At 37.6% G+C, this 16,585-nt stretch overlaps 1 protein-coding gene across 6 annotated transcripts in view; it reads right to left on the bottom strand.

Annotated features, from left to right (window-relative positions):
* The window catches only part of Cdkal1 (CDKAL1 threonylcarbamoyladenosine tRNA methylthiotransferase), a 615,415-nt gene that overhangs the window by 126,709 nt on the left and 472,121 nt on the right, over positions 1-16,585 (bottom strand). For all 6 annotated transcript variants that reach the window (XR_012450736.1, XM_074082797.1, XM_074082798.1 and 3 more), the window contains one exon: positions 15,403-15,465. Coding sequence is in view for 5 of the 6 variants with exons in the window: in XM_074082797.1 (XP_073938898.1) it covers positions 15,403-15,465 (63 nt within the window). In the remaining variant the exon portion in view is untranslated. The remainder of the gene's footprint in view (positions 1-15,402; positions 15,466-16,585) is intronic.

Below are 16,585 nucleotides of genomic sequence, written 5' to 3' on the forward strand. Positions count from 1 at the left end.
TTTCCGTTTGCTCATTGTTAGTGTATAGAAATGCTAATGATTTTTCTATGTTGATTTTATATCCTGCTACCTTGCTATAGCTATCGATGATGTCTAGAAGCTTCTGAGTAGAGTTTTTTGGGTCTTTAAGGTATAGGATCATGTCGTCTGCAAATAGGGATATTTTGACAGTTTCTTTACCTATTTGTATTCCTTTTATTCCTTCTTCTTGCCTAATTGCTCTGGCTAGGAATTCCAGTACTATGTTGAATAGGAGTGGAGATAGTGGGCATCCTTGTCTGGTTCCTGATTTTAGAGGGACTGGTTTTAATTTTTCTCCGTTAAGTATAATGCTGGCTGTAGGTTTGTCATATATAGCTTTTATAATGTTGAGGAACTTTCCTTCTATTCCTAGTTTTCTTAGAGCTTTTATCATGAAATGATGTTGGATCTTATCAAAGGCTTTTTCTGCATCTATTGAGATGATCAAGTGGTTTTTGTCTTTGCTTCTGTTAATGTGATTTATTACGTTTATTGATTTTCGTATGTTGAACCACCCCTGCATCCCTGGGATGAAGCCTACTTGGTCGTGGTGAATAATCTTTTTGATGTGTTGCTGAATTCGATTTGCCATTATTTTGTTGAGGATTTTTGCATCAATGTTCATTAAGGAGATTGGCCTATAGTTCTCCTTTTTGGAGGTGTCTTTGCCTGGTTTTGGGATAAGTGTAATACTGGCTTCATAAAATGTGTTTGGCAGTTTTCCTTCCCTTTCTATTTCATGGAACAGTTTAAGGAGGGTTGGTATCAGTTCTTCTTTAAAGGTCTGATAGAATTCAGCAGTGAATCCATCAGGTCCTGGACTTTTCTTTTTGGGGAGACTCTTGATTGCTGCTTCAATTTCATTTTGTGTTATAGGTCTATTCAGGTGATTAATTTCCTCTTGGTTCAGTTTTGGATGATCATATGTATCTAGAAATCTGTCCATTTCTTTTAGATTTTCAAATTTATTTGAATATAGGTTCTCAAAGTAGTCTCTGATGATTTCCTGGACTTCCATGGTGTTTGTTGTTATCTTCCCTTTTGCATTCCTAATTCTACTAATTTGGGTTTTTTCTCTCCTCATTTTAGTCAGGTTTGCCAGGGGTCTATCGATCTTGTTTATTTTTTCAAAGAACCAACTTTTTGTTTCATTAATTCTTTGTATGGTTTTTTTGGTTTCTATTTTGTTGATTTCAGCTCTTATTTTTATTATTTCTCTCCTTCTATTTGTTTTGGGATTTGCTTGTTCTTGTTTTTCTAGGAGTTTGAGATGTATCATTAGGTCATTGATTTGGGATCTTTCAATCTTTTTAATATATGCACTCATGGCTATAAACTTTCCTCTCAAGACTGCCTTAGCTGTGTCCCATAGGTTCCGGTAGGTTGTGTTTTCATTTTTATTGACTTCCTGGAATTTTTGAATTTCCTCTTTTATTGCATCGATGATCCACTCTTCATTAAGTAATGAGTTATTTAGTTTCCAGCTGTTTGCATGTTTTTTGTCTTTACTTTTGTTGTTGAGTTCTACTTTTACTGCATTGTGGTCAGATAGTATGCATGGTATTATTTCTATTTTCTTATATTTGCTGAGGCTTGCTTTGTGCCCTAGGATATGATCTATTTTGGAGAAGGTTCCATGGGCTGCTGAGAAGAATGTATATTGTGTAGAGGTTGGATGAAATGTTCTGTAGACATCTACTAGGTCCACTTGATCTATTGCATGTTTTAGATCTTGGATTTCTTTATTGAGTTTTGTTTGGATGACCTATCTATTGATGATAATGGAGTGTTAAAATCTCCCACAACCACTGTGTTGGCGTTTATATATGCTTTTAGGTCTTTCAGGGTATGTTTGATGAAATTGGGTGCGTTGACATTGGGTGCGTACAGATTGATGATTATTATATCCTTTTGGTCTATTTCCCCTTTTATTAGTATGGAATGTCCTTCTTTATCTTGTTTGATCAATGTAGGTTTGAAGTCTACTTTGTCAGAGATAAGTATTGCTACTCCTGCTTGTTTTCGGGGGCCATTGGCTTGGTAAATCTTCTTCCAGCCTTCATCCTAAGCATATGCTTATTTCTGTTGGTGAGATGAGTCTCCTGTAAGCAACAAATTGTTGGATCTTCTTTTTTAATCCATTTTGTCAAACGGTGTCTTTTGATGGGTGAATTAAGTCCATTAACATTAAGTGTTAGTACTTAATGTACCATTTAGTTATCTTAGTTGTTTGAAGGTTTGATTGTGCGTACCTAACTTGATGTTACTCTCTTCTGTCTTGCTTTTTCTTATCCTGTGGTTTGGTGCTGCCTGCCTTTTCATGGTTAAGTTGGGTGTCACTTTCTGTGTGCAGGATCCCTTGCAGAATCTTTTGTAATGGTGGCTTTGTGGTCACATATTGTTTTAGTTTCTGCTTATCATGGAAGACTTTTATTGCTCCATCTATTTTGAATGATAGCTTTGCTGGGTAGAGTATCCTGGGGTTGAAGTTATTTTCATTCAGTGCCCGGAAGATCTCACCCCACGCTCTTCTTGCTTTTAATGTTTCTGTTGAGAAGTCTGCTGTGATTTTGATGGGTTTACTTTTGTATGTTACTTGTTTTTTCTCTCTTACAGCCTTCAATATTCTTTCCTTAGTTTCTGAACTTGTTGTTTTAATGATGATATGTCGTGGAGTAGTTCTATTTTGATCTGGTCTGTTTGGTGTCCTGGAGGCCTCTTGCATTTGTATGGGAATATCTTTCTCTAGATTTGGGAAATTTTCCGTTATTATTTTGTTGAATATATTATGCATTCCCTTCGCTTGCACCTCTTCTCCTTCTTCGATGCCCATGATTCTCAAGTTTGGTCTTTTGATGGAATCAGTGAGTTCTTGCATTTTCTTTTCACAGGTCTTGAGTTGTTTAATTAGTAGTTCTTCAGTTTTTCCTTTAATTACCATTTCATCTTCAAGTTCTGAGATTCTGTCTTCTGTTTGTTCTATTCTGCTGGATTGGCCTTCCGTTTTGTTTTGCAGTTCTGTTTCGTTCTTTTTTCTGAGGTTTTCCATATCCTGGCTGTTTTCTTCTTTATTGTTGTCTATTTTTGTCCTGAGTTCATTTATCCATTTATTCATTGTGTTCTCTCTTTCACTTTGGTGTTTATACAGTGCTTCTATGGTTTCCTTTATTTCTTCTTTTGCTTTTTCAAATTCTCTATTTTTATTGTCTTGGAATTTCTTGAGTGTCTCCTGTACATTTTGGTTGACCATATCCAGTATCATCTCTATAAAATTCTCATTGAGTACTTGTAGTATGTCTTCTTTTAAATTATTCTTGTGGGCTTCATTGGGTCCTTTGGCATAGTTTATCTTCATTTTGTTGGAGTCTGGATCCGAGTTTCTGTTCTCTTCATTCCCCTCTGGTTCCTGTACTAATTTTTTGCTGTGGGGAAACTGGTTTCCTTGTTTTTTCTGTCTTCCTGTCATTGTCCTTGGTGTTGTTACTGTCCTTGTACTGTGTGTAATTAAGTATTTTCTAGCTTGTAATAATAACAATGGTAATATTGAGAATGGAAGAGTGAGCTGAGATGGAAAGCAAGAAGTTAAAGAAAAGGGGAAAACAAATATACAGACAAGAGGGAGAAAGCAGAACAAGGTATCAGACAAGAGAGTTTCAAAGGTATAAACAGGGAGTGTTAGTGTACTAATCGACAGTAAGCTGAACAGACAATAGAGAGACAGAGAGAGGATTGAAAGTCAAAGATAAAAAAAATAAAAAATAAGTATATGAAAGTAATATCTATTTATAAAAATGAATTAAAATAAAATGGAAAATAGAAAATTAAAAAAAAAAAACCAAAAAGCTTCCAAGTTTATATGCAATGCAATTTCAGTCTTAATAATTTGGATGTCCGTCTCAATCTCCAGTCCTGGAGTTGGTGCCTCAGATGTTGTTCTGTAGTTGTCTCATCAAAGGGGATGCATGAAGTAGAACAAAACTACACTCACACACACACAGAAGATAAAAAAAAAAAAAAAAGCCCCACCAAGTGTCCCCAGTTCAAATGCAATACAGTTTCAGTAAGTTTTTCGGCTTGTAGGTGTAGTTCGGTTGTTCTCTCATCAAAGGTAGGGAGAAAAAGAAAAAAAAGCGTCTGGAGGCAGTTCTGAGAGTGGTATCTGCAACTGTGGCTTGCCTGCCTGCTGCTCTCAGCCTGTAGCTGGCGGTGTTATTTATGCAGATCTCTGGGGTGAGCTAGCACTCACCTGGTCCCACAGGCTTTGTTTGCTCAGAGTTCTCCTGTGCGGGGGGCCTCTGCTACAGGCTTTCCCCTTTCCAAGCACTGGGAAAGGTGACACTACCCCGCGTTGTCAGGCCTGCGTGTTTATTTACAGTTCACGTGGGAAGTGGGTCTTCCCTCCTCTCACAAGCGTCCCCGCTCCTGGTTGCTGGGCGCGCCCCGCTCCCGCCAGAGCCTCTTCGGCCGCCTGGCTTGTTTATTTACAGTCCTGGGAAGGGTTCCCTTCCCCCAATCTTCAGCGCTCAGGGCGCCCCACCCTCTTTCCAGCGTGTCTTAACTGTTCTTATTGCTTAGTACTCAGTTTCTCTTTTTTTCCCGGGTGGAGGTCAGTCTGTCCAGGGGGCTATGCTGCTCTGGCCCAGGCTTGTCTGTGGGGCTACCGCGGTACCGCGAAGCTCACCTGGTCCGCGTCTTCCCAAGCCGTATGGGCGCCGGCCACTGGCGGCCCCGGGGGCCTCCTCGGTTCTCCATTTAACGTGAAGTGGAGACTCTGCGCCGGCTGGAGATGTGGAGGAGTCAAAGTTATGCCTTTTCTCGGTGATTATGTCTGCAAAGTGTGTCTCCAGCTTCTCTCCAAGATTTCACTATAGGAGGGTCGCTTTCTGCTTCCTACCTCTAGCCGCCATCTTGGAATTCTCCCCTCTGGACACTTTTTAATTTAATTTCTCTTCATGCTTTCTAAGCAACTTTCCAAAAAAGTTTTCCAGGTTAAGATGTCACAAGATTTGAGAGAACCAAAGTGAAATGAGTAAGGCATTTTCTCTTCTTAAATAAATGAGTAGATGCTTGCAAAGCTGAATCTTTGATGTAAGGTGTTAGCCTTACATTCTATGGAAAGATGGGGTTAGGAGCAGGAAGACACTTCCCCAGAGGAGGAAATGAAAAAAGTGAAGGGGAAGTTTGAACATCATGTTTTATCCCACTTCATTGTAGAAATTATTCTCCTTTCCATATTTCAATTCAAATTTGCTCAAATGAAATGTGTAACGCACATGTAACGAAGGTTGCTGGATAAAAATAGGACCCATAGTTAAAATACTGATTTCAGACAAGCGATGGATAAATTTTTAGAATAAGTATGTCCCATGTATTGCATTCATTTTTACATTAAAACTACTGTTTATCTGAAACTCAAATTAAACTGGGTGTTCTGTATTTTTATTTGCTAACTGTGGCAACCTTGCATGCAAGTGACCTAACAGCAAGTGGATAGTGTGCTAGTCATATCTGTTGTCTGAATGTGAGAAAAGTTGGTTAGTGTAGGGTACACTGCTGGCGAGACACACGGGAAAATGGTCAATAGGGCAGGGTATTACCAAATCCTTGACACTGTCAAGAAGGAAAAAGAATGGTGATACAGTTAAATTGGGTGTAAGGAGTGACAATGGTGACAGAACAACGGGAAGTTTGCAGCTAAGAGGACAGTAGTGCTCTGGCTCTAGGGCCAGTGCAGCTATTCTCCCCCCTTTGCCAATCTCTTCTTTATACTAGCAAACTCCAGAGGCAGTAAATAACAAATGACAGTAGAAAGTGAGGTACTTTTAGATCTGATAAATAATTTGGAACTACAAGAACTGCCAAATTAATGCAGATATTCTTTTGGTTAATTTTTAAAATTAGTCCTTTCTGGACCTAAATATCAGACCTGAAACTCTGAAGTTACTACAGGAAGGAGCAGGAAACACTCTGGAACTAATAGGTATCGGTGAAGACTTCCTCAGTAGAACCCCAGCAGCCCAGCAACTAAGAGAAAGGATGGATAAATGGGACTTCATAAAATTAAAAAGCTTTTGCACTACAAAAGAAATGGTCTCTAAACTGAAGAGAACACCCACAGAGTGGGAGAAAAAATTTGCCAGCTATACATCAGACATGAGACTGATAACCAGAATATACAGGGAACTTAAGAAACTAAACTCTCCTAAAATCAATGAATCAATTAAGAAATGGGCAACTGAACTAAACAGAACATTCTCAAAAGAAGAAATTCAAATGGCCAAAAAACACATGAAAAAATGCTCACCATCTCCAACCATAAAGGAAATGCAAATCAAAACCACACTAAGATTCCACCTCACCCCTGTTAGAATAACCATCATCAAAAACACCACCAACAACATGTGTTGGCGAGGATGTGGGGAAAAAGGAACCCTAGTCCACTGCTGGTGGGAATGCAAGCTGGTGCAACCACTCTGGAAAAAAATTTGGAGACTTCTTAAAAATCTAAACATAGACCTGCCATACGATCCAGGAATCCCTCTCCTGGGGATATACCCAAAGGAATGCAACACAGGTTACTCCAGAGGCACCTGCACACCTATGATTACTGCAGCACTATTCACAATAGCTAAGTTATGGAAACAACCAAGATGCCCCACTACTGATGAATGGATTAAGAAAATGTGGTATTAATACACCAATGGAATTCTACTCAGCCATGAAAAAGAATGAAATCTTATCATTTGCAGGTAAATGGATGGAACTGGAGAGCATCATTCTGAGCGAGGTCAGCCAGGCTCAGAAGACCAAAAATCGTATGTTCTCCCTCATATGTGGACTTTAGATCTAGGGCAAATGCAGCAATGTAGTTGGACTTGGATCACATGAAAAGGGGGGAGCACATACAGGAGATATAGGAATAGGTAGAAACCCACAACATGAAAGTGTTTGATGTCCCCACTCCAGAGGAACTAATACAGAAACCTTAAAGCGACAGAGGTTAACATGAGAAGGGGATCAGTAACCAGTGTAAAGATCTGTTAGAGATGAATCAACTTGGGTTGTAACACATTTGTACATGAAAGCAATGCTAGGAATATTTCTGTATAGCTATCCGTAACTCAACTAGCAAAAACGCTTTGTCTTCCGTATTATGCTTACGTCTTTTCTTCAACAAAATTAGTGATAAAGGCAGAACAGGATCTGCCTGGAAGTGAAGGGAGGGAGAGGAGGGGGGAGAAATGATCCAAACAATGTATGCACGTGTGAATAAATGAATAATAATAAAAAAAAGATTCTCCTCTTTGTAATTTGAAAAGAAAAGAATCTTATTGTAAAAACACTATATTACCTTTTAAAAATAAAATAAAATTAGTCCTTTTATAACTGAATGTTTGCAAAGGATTTGACAGTTAAGCTTTGCTTTTCCTCTATTACTGATATTCCTGGGGGTGCCCATAAAAGGAAGTTACAAAGTTCACCTACTGTCTTCCCAGAATATACAACTCTCTAGTTTCCCAATTTCAAGACATGAGTGTTAGTGTACGTATTTTGAAAGTGCCACAAATGCCAACTGTAATCACATCTTCTTAGTCTTGCATAAGAATGAATTACTGGCCCACGGAAATATTTCCAATCTACTATTCTTTGTAAATAGAAATCTGGAAGTTGTTTTGTGCAGCTCAGAATCTGTACTGAAGGTTGGCAATCAATTCAGCTGTTGTCCTGATCAATGGAAGGAACAGGGAAGCCTTCCACCAATTCTTAAGCCCCCTGCTGCCATCTTCCCAGTTGCATCTACTGTGACTTCAGACAATTCTCTTCTTAGTTTGACTTAGTGTTTTAGGCTATGGCTTAGCCTACTTCTCTGCTTGGACATCCTCTGTTATTGGGTCTAGAGAATTCCAGTCTTTTAGCTGGGAACACTGTGCTGCCAATTAACCCATTTCCTTCATGGAGAGGGAGTCAGGAAGGAGAGCAAGTTGGACAGGGTTCCACTGGAAGTCGTGTATCCAGCAGGGCCCAAGAGTCAGCTACTAGTCTCTGTATCATATAAGCCCCAATGCTCAGCTTAAATCATGTTTTCTTTGCCCCAGGCTGATGTTGAACTAATCAGATTGGGAAACCTGTCTTCTCTGTCCTCTGCCTTTCCTATGTAACCTGGAACAGTCTTGGTGTCTCAGCTTCCTTATGCATAAGGCAGGGAATAACAAGAGTACTCACTATATAGGGTTGGTATAAGGATTAAATAGTTATGTGTACATGGGAAGTGTTAAGAATAGTGCCGACTACATGGTTGTTTTATTATAACCATCATCATAATAATAAAGATCTACTCAGATTTCATCCTCTTTGTCAATTCTCAGGCTAACTGGTAGAGCAGAATTCTGGCATCTATAGGTTCCTGGATACATCATTTTAACATCATCAAACTCTCGGCCATTTGTGGTTGACTGTGGTAACTTATGACTATAATCCTCGCTACTTAGGAAAACAGCAGTTCAAGGCAGCCCAGGCTCAATGTTTGGGAGACCCTATCTCAGCCAATGGCTAGGTGCAGTGGTACACACATGCCATCCCCAACCACGTGGGGAAGCACAAATAGGATCATGGTATAGGCTGGCCAGGCATAAAGCAAGATCCTATCTAAAAACTAACTAAAGCAAAAAGAACTGGGGGCATGGCTTAAGAGGTAGAGTGCCTGCCTTGCAAGCGTGAGGCCCTGAGTTCAAACCCCAGTACCACAAAAAAACCCAAACTTTGCCATTTGTACATATTTTCATACCACCCATCCCTACCATTTATAGAAACAAAATAAACTAAATGAAAATGTACAATATAATGCTCAATTTTTAGAATAATTCCCCTTTAAAACTAAAAGGTACAATATCCAATTTAGGTTCACAGAAACATCACAGACTACTCAACATAAATTGCAAGCTGATAAGCATGAAAAACGAGGATGGTGCTTTTAGATTCAGTTGGCATAGGTGAGGAAGTAAGGGGTGGTTAGAGACACTGCAGAAGCAGGAAACGGCTGAGCTACATCTGCATCTTTGGTGACAATACAGGGCCATCTTGAGAGAGAAGATATTTTAATAAATGAAAACACAGATTTTATGCTGAAAGAGCTTTTTGGTATGCCCTTTATTTCAAGGCTCAATCATTTATTTGGCTTTAGATGAGGAAATGGATTTAATTGTAATAAGCAATTCACTTCCCTGCATTCCAAGGCCACTATCTGAGCATGATTTCTGTATGAGGACATGTGTCCATGCAACAATAAGGAAACTTGATTAATTAGACATTTATCAATTGTTCCTGATATTTAGCAACATCTTTAAAATGACGTTTTAAGCATTTTTTAAATCTTTGCCAAAGAGGGGAATAGAGTTAAATGCACAAATGGCTTCAGGCAATCTGCTGCAGAGAACTGTTTTAAGCAAGGCATAAACATGCCAAATCAATAACTTGTTTCTTTATCTGCACGTGCCATGAAAATCTGGCTATTATAGAGTGCCGGATCCATTAAAAACTGAATTTGCTATTTCCAGACAGCAGATATAGCTCGAAGCTCAACAGGGCCAGCAGGCGAGAATCCCAATTCACAGCTCCCCCACTAGAAGAGCAACTCAAAGCACTCTGTTGCTACATTATGTTATTCACAGCACCAGGGTGGGTGGGGAGCGGAATGAAGACTTGACAATACTATGGATGCCTCAGGATTAAGACATAAAGAGCTGGGTGAAGTGACTTTTGTTATCTTACATCAGTAGACACATCTGATTAACAGAGAAACATAAAGCAATACATGATTTCTGAAATGAAACTGCCCCTTTTCCTTATGACAAGACAGATATATATCAAGTGAAACTTGATGTCACAGAAACTACTAGACTCTTAGGAAAGAAAGGATAATAATACACTCAAGATGTTTGCTGTATGTTTCTGGTTTCTGTCCCAAAAAAGCCTCAGAAAATATTACTTCGCATTTTTACTATATAATATTTCACTGTTCATGAGTAGATATAACTCTCAGATGTGTTTGTATTAATAGTTCCTCAGGTAATCTTAGGAAGGGTGGATTATTGAAATGCACATCAATTCTTTTTGTATATTTAATATTACATTTAAAATCAATTTTATTATTACTTACAATTATTCCACTCGAGTTACGTCTAAAGTAGTCTTTTTTCTTTTCTTTTTGTTTTCTTCAGTCCTGGGGATCAAACCCAGGACCTTGTACACACTAGGCAAGTGTTCTTCCACAGATCACAGTTTCTAATTACATAAACAAGTAATCTGGGGTAATACTGGCTCTTCTTCCCTCATCTCTTATGCACACACACATTTGTTACCTAACCTAACTGTACCCTACATACCTAACTACCCACTCTTCAGTATTTATTATCCAACCACTCTCTACAGCAATACTTCATTTACCCAAACATTACTAATTACCAGCTGTTCCTAAGAGATTTTCAAGTTAAGTACAATTAGTTCCTAAAATACCCATGTTTTAAAAAAAAAAAAAAAAAAAACAGGATATCTATACAATTGTACCATTTTTAAGCAAAACATCATTCTTGATGTAAATTAATCCCAATTATTTCACTCTGGGACTACTAAAATGTATTGGGATATTTGGGCATGGAGGTCTCAAGTAAGTGTCTTGAGCAGATGCACTTTTGGAGCTCCTCTGCTAAGGACTTTCAGTATTTAAATCCTGCCCTTGCTTTCATTTAGTCTGCTGTCATTTCTACCTGGAGCTCTGAATTCTTGAAGCAATAACCACCCTCTTTTTTAACTGTTGTTGGGAGCAATTAGGCATCTATATTTGTTAGAACTGATTTAAACAAAAGAATGGACTGTTGGTAGATAAGAGACTAAGAGTGCTGAGGTGAGGAGGGGATGAAGCAATCATTGAACAGTCTGGGCCCAGGCTGGCTATCCTAGATTCTGAGCTGTTTTTTGCATCACCCAGATCACTGTACCGAAGACCTCTAGCTGAACAAATGACTGAAGTTCAATTTCTTTTTATTCATGGGTGAACTTACCAAGTGCAGTCACACAGAGCTGTTTTTTTTTTTTTTTGACACATATGAATTTGTTTACAGTTCAGATAATATATGTAGAAAAATTATTAATACAAATTAGTAAAGGAAAACGAGCAGGCTTCTTCAAAAAATATGTAAAGTATCATAGTGACAACCTGTTGAGAACTTTCTTTAATGGTGGAAAAGATACTAATTCACCAGATTAACTGAGTTTTGGAACTTACTCAATCTTGAAGATATTAAAAACTGCTATCATCCTAAGCATAATTTTCCTCTTCCTTCCAATCATTTTCATATTTTATAGTAACTTTTTACATTATTAACATCTGTGTTTGGCTAATAAACCTAGATTTTTTTTCCCCCCCTAAACACATAAATTCTGATAAAATCTAACAAAAAAGATAGGAAGAGAGAAAGAAAAAGAAAAAAGAGAGAGAGAGAGACATCTTTTATGTGCATACCAATGTTTTCTTCAGGCCAAGAACACACAGTACATGCTATTTGCATGGCCTTAATGTAAGTGTTCTAATTATAATCTACTCTTATTTACCTGTGAAATATTCAGAAGAAAAACTCAACTCTAGGTTGAGATTCTGTGACCTAGAAGGCCTTTGGCCATGTAACCTTTCCTGGTAGTTAGGTTGTTGTGTTCTCAGAAACCACAAGCTATGTTTATTATAATGACAGGAAAAATACACAAAGTATAGTCAGATTGCTTACTATTTTGGATTACCTTAACTAATGTTCCCTTTTATTAGGGCAAATAAATGAAAATTAGCTTTGGTCAAGCCTTTTTGTTAAAGTCTTTTTTCTTATTATAAGAATTCTTGCTGGGTGAGGGGATACATACCTGTAATCCTAGCATTTGGGCAGTTGAGATAGGAGGACGGCAAGTTCAAGGCCAGCCTGGGCTATATATCGAGACCTTGTTTCAAAAGCCAAAAAGAATTCTTGAAAACAATGTTTTCAAACTGGACATGGAACCAGAAACAATAGTCCAAAGTGAAATTCCTTCAATGTGAAGCAACATTTCTTCATGTAAGAAATGAAGTATTTCCTAACACTCATTTGGGCACACATTTTGCTTTCAGCTTTATTTGTTTTTTGCAACAGCATTTAGGAGAGGACCAACTGACCATTTACAACCTAAACAATGGCTTTAGGGTATGATTAAGAAATGCACCTGGACTTACTCAAACAACACATTTGTTTAACCTGGTGACTTTCCTGTGTCTGGGGTCAGTATTGGTGGGGAGGGAGGGGAGAAAAGAAGAGCAAATACAACTGACTCACTGAGAACACAAGGGTTGTATTAAGTCCCCTTTGTAATTACAACTGTTTTAGCAGTTTTTAGTTGGCAAGGCTATCATTTAAGTGACCACTATAATTTGGGATGAAATCCCAGGAAATTATGCCAACTTAAGAACAGGAGTTGCATTTCTGAATTTACTCAGCATAATGAATCCACTGAAATGCTGAGTATTCCTTCTTCGGCATAAATGCACATCAAGGCAAAATTAACACTAAAAGGAATTTAGCTACAGAGAAAAAGAGTATCAGAATATTCACTCCCAGGAGCAGGCCACCATTTATTTTACTCTTACATCTTTTGTCTTATGGAAAATTTCAATCATATAGAAAAACATACAGAAGAATGAACCCCCCACAAACCCTCACTCAGTTTCCATAATCATCAACACATGGTACTGCACCCTATTTACTCTCTTCTTTGAATTTTTCAAAGCAAATCCCAGACAACTGATATTTTATTTTATGTAAGCTTTCATTTACAATATATGTGTATATTTTTCTAAAGATCACTTCAGAAATCTCATTGAGCATGAGATGTTTAAACCAACTTTAACCACATCTTGTAAAACGTTTTACACCAAAACCTATCTGCCTAGAAAACGAATTTGCTTGCCTGTAATTGGGTAATTAAAATGACAAAGTAACTGGAAACACATCCCTCTGTTATTTTATTTATGGAGGAAAAAACAGCATTCCAAGATGGAGAAAACAGTGTGTGTTTCTTTATCCTTATAGTTCTAGTCTTTGTGAACATTCCAGTCAATGAGAGAAAAAGTTAAAAGTGGCATGGTGACATCTGCCTGAATGGAACTTGGAAAAACGAGATTGGTTTCTAACAGGCTTAGGTACTGCCTAGCACAAACACTTCCTACTTTTCCTTCACTACACATACAGAATAAAACAGAATACCAACAGACCAAATTTTAGGAGCTTCAAAAATCACTCATCAAGCAGTCTAGCTACTTACAATAATTTATTATCCATCTTAAAGCAAAGATCAAAAGGAACTCCATCTAGCATTTATACTCAATTCTTCATTGCCTGATGACTAATTTGTAAGGGAATGAAGTCTTCACAAGAGAAGCCAAAATAATCTGAGGTGACTTTGATACAATGCCACAAAGGATATGAAGAGGAAGCTGGTAGAAGCTGCAAATGGCTAGGTTCCATTAAGAGTTCTAATAAAAGAAAAATGGAATTTCCCTTAACTGTGAATTAAAAAATGTTAGATGTGGGCAAAATTTAGACAAATGGGAAAAACCTTTGATTTGTCATAGGCTTTTTAAAAAAACTGTTGTTGTTAAAATCTAACTTCAGCCACTGTTACACTTACGTTAATTAAATGGCTTCATCTAAAAAAAATGCAACATTCCTGTTCAAAATCTGGCCAGTCTCATTCCTTCTGATGTTGTAATACTTATCAGCTGGCACCTTTCCTCTGCGTTGTCAGACACTACTGGCTTTCTCAATCTCTTTCAAATTCCTATACTCTGCAAAGTGATTGATTTAGCTTGAGAAATATTAACTTGATATAATTTTTAGTATTGCATATCACCATGGTCAGTCCCATGGAGAAAAAACACCTCTCTTGCCAATTTTTTTGGTGCTTAAGTCAATTGGTCCCCTATGAAACCACTAGAAACTATTTCCTTTTTACTTCCATGAACAACTGGCACATTTTCTCCCCTCCTGAATCCAGACATCTCTGTATTTTCAACTGAGGAAAGTGGTTTTCATTCTACTTCCTACTAGCTATTTTGGCTAGTTAAAGAAATCCCTACCACATGTCTGCCTGTAAACTCAAAGATAAAGATTTAAGCTTATATTAGCATTTCAACTGTGCAAGTTTTTTGCTTCAGAAATCACCTCAAATTAACAGACTTATTGGAACCTTACATAGCATAGAAGTTTTAAACAAGTTTCAGAAATCTTGAAATGTATCTCCCTACGAATATGTGGGGGTGCTAAGCATTTTCTTAAAAATGGCTCTAAGTATGTGTATTTTTAAAAAAGGAGTCCTTTTACAAATATGTGTGAAATACTTACAAGTAAAAGTATGCCCAGGAATTTTTCAAATACAGAAGGTTGGGTGATAAACTGGAACAAGAATGACTATGTGTCTTTATAAAGCAGTGGAATGGCTACATGGAGTCATCACAATGTTTGGTCATCTCTCCAGAAAAGCTCTTGGTAGTGGATATTTCAGATATAATTCTATGCATTGTTTTTTGTAAAGATTATGTATTTAACAAAATAATGATCAGAGCAGTGGAGAAATGGACAATCAAGGTTTGGCAGTCAGCCACTGGGCTCACACCTTTAATACTAGCTACTCAGGAGGTAGATAGCTGAGGGATCATGGTTAGAAGCCAGCCTGGGTGAACAGTTTACAAGATTTTATCTCAAAGATACTCAACACAAAAAAGAGCTTGAGGAGTGGCTCAAAGTGGTAGAGCGCCTGCCTAGCAAGTGTGAGGCCCTGAGTTCAAACCACAGTACTGTCAAAAAAAGAAAAGAAAAAAAAGATTTGACAGTCAAAGTTTCACAGATTTTTCCCAGTTCAAAAGCGTGGTTTACTCAATATAGTGTTTGGAAAGAAAACAATAAAACCAACCGAAAACCACCATCACTATCACTACCACAACAAAACAATAAAACACTCTAACTTCCCCCCATCAAGTCTATCTTTTCTAAATTTTTGACATTTCAGCAACAATATATAACTGGATTTGCTTCATTTTGTTTTGTTTTTAGTGGTGCAGGGAATTGCACGCAGGGCCTCATGAATGCTAGGCAAGAGCTCTACCACTGAGCTCATCAGCCCCAGCTCCGCCATTTCCCCCGTAATTAGATTTTTATGCAAATAAAATACAGGTATTTTAGTTCAGAAATACTAATTTTCTGTTTTCTTTCTAATTGCTGAAAATTAAAATTGAATTAAGATTTCACAATTAAAACATTAATCATCATCAAGTAGTCTAACACCTAATATCTAGTAACATGTTTCTCTTACCTTGTGATCATATGGATTGTAAGAATGAAATATACGAGAAAGATCCTTTGTCCTTTGCTTTTTCTATGGAAGAAAAACAGAAATATTTGAGTTGATTAACTTGTAAAAAAACACAAGTGTGTCTATATCTATCTATCTAAAGATATTGTTTATTTAGAGATTCTTGCTTTGTGCAAGGTGAAGGGACAGAAGGGTACAAGTATGGACCAAAGTTACCTGACAGCTTTGCAGGCCATTGTCATAAAGCAGCCAGGCAACTTCCTTCTAGGTTTTGTAAGTAAAACAAATTATCAAAAACTCTACTTCAAAATTTGTAACTCAAGAGTCCAAAATGAAGAAAAAACAATGAAAAGACAACTCAACATCAATACACACCTTCAGGGTGATTGCCATTTTATTGTAATTTCAACTGCTGTTACTCAACTAGGCACAGACATGCATCCACTTGAACCATGTGCCTCCTTCCGACCTTCTGGGCATAGTTTGAGTCTGTGCTTGAGTCTGCAGCTGAGAAGATATCTCCATTCTGTCATTACTGCATATACAGGCCAGGTACCTTGCATGGTATATTTTATTCACAGTAGGTGCTCAATAAATATTGGCTAAATTAATAAATAAACAACTACAACTGAGTTAGAGGCATATAACCATACCTGTAGCGACACATAAGCCTCATGTATAGTCATACAAAGAGAAGGTCCTTTGCTTATAATGAGGAGTGCTTCTCAAGCTGAACCCAGGCCATATTCAAGTCCCCTACTCACATCCTGCTCCTCAATGTAACAAGCAAGAAGTATGGGGTTCTCTCATTATAGTCATCTAAAATGGCTGTTTGTTTTCTTAATTCACTGTGATCTGTCTACCCTCTATAACCACCATGAGCAGTTTAGTGGATAGCTCCAAATCTTCTTTGTGTGCATACACACACAATTGGCATTATTACTTCTAAAGAAAGGAGGTCATTCTCTATACAATTGTGAAATTTACTTTTTTCCTCACTTCACATGTGATCCTTGCTAATCTTCCATGCATGTGTACACATATCTGCAATCCTTTTTGGGGAATTCTGGAATCCCAAAGCTTTAGAAATTCAAAATTTTCTGTAGTTTGCTTTTTTAGTAAGTGATACAAAAAAACTGCACAAACATCATTTATTTCTCATCCATCATAAAATCAGGATCCT

The sequence above is a fragment of the Castor canadensis genome, chromosome 8 (assembly GCF_047511655.1).
Source record: "Castor canadensis chromosome 8, mCasCan1.hap1v2, whole genome shotgun sequence".
In the NCBI taxonomy this organism is placed as follows: Eukaryota; Metazoa; Chordata; class Mammalia; order Rodentia; family Castoridae; genus Castor; species Castor canadensis.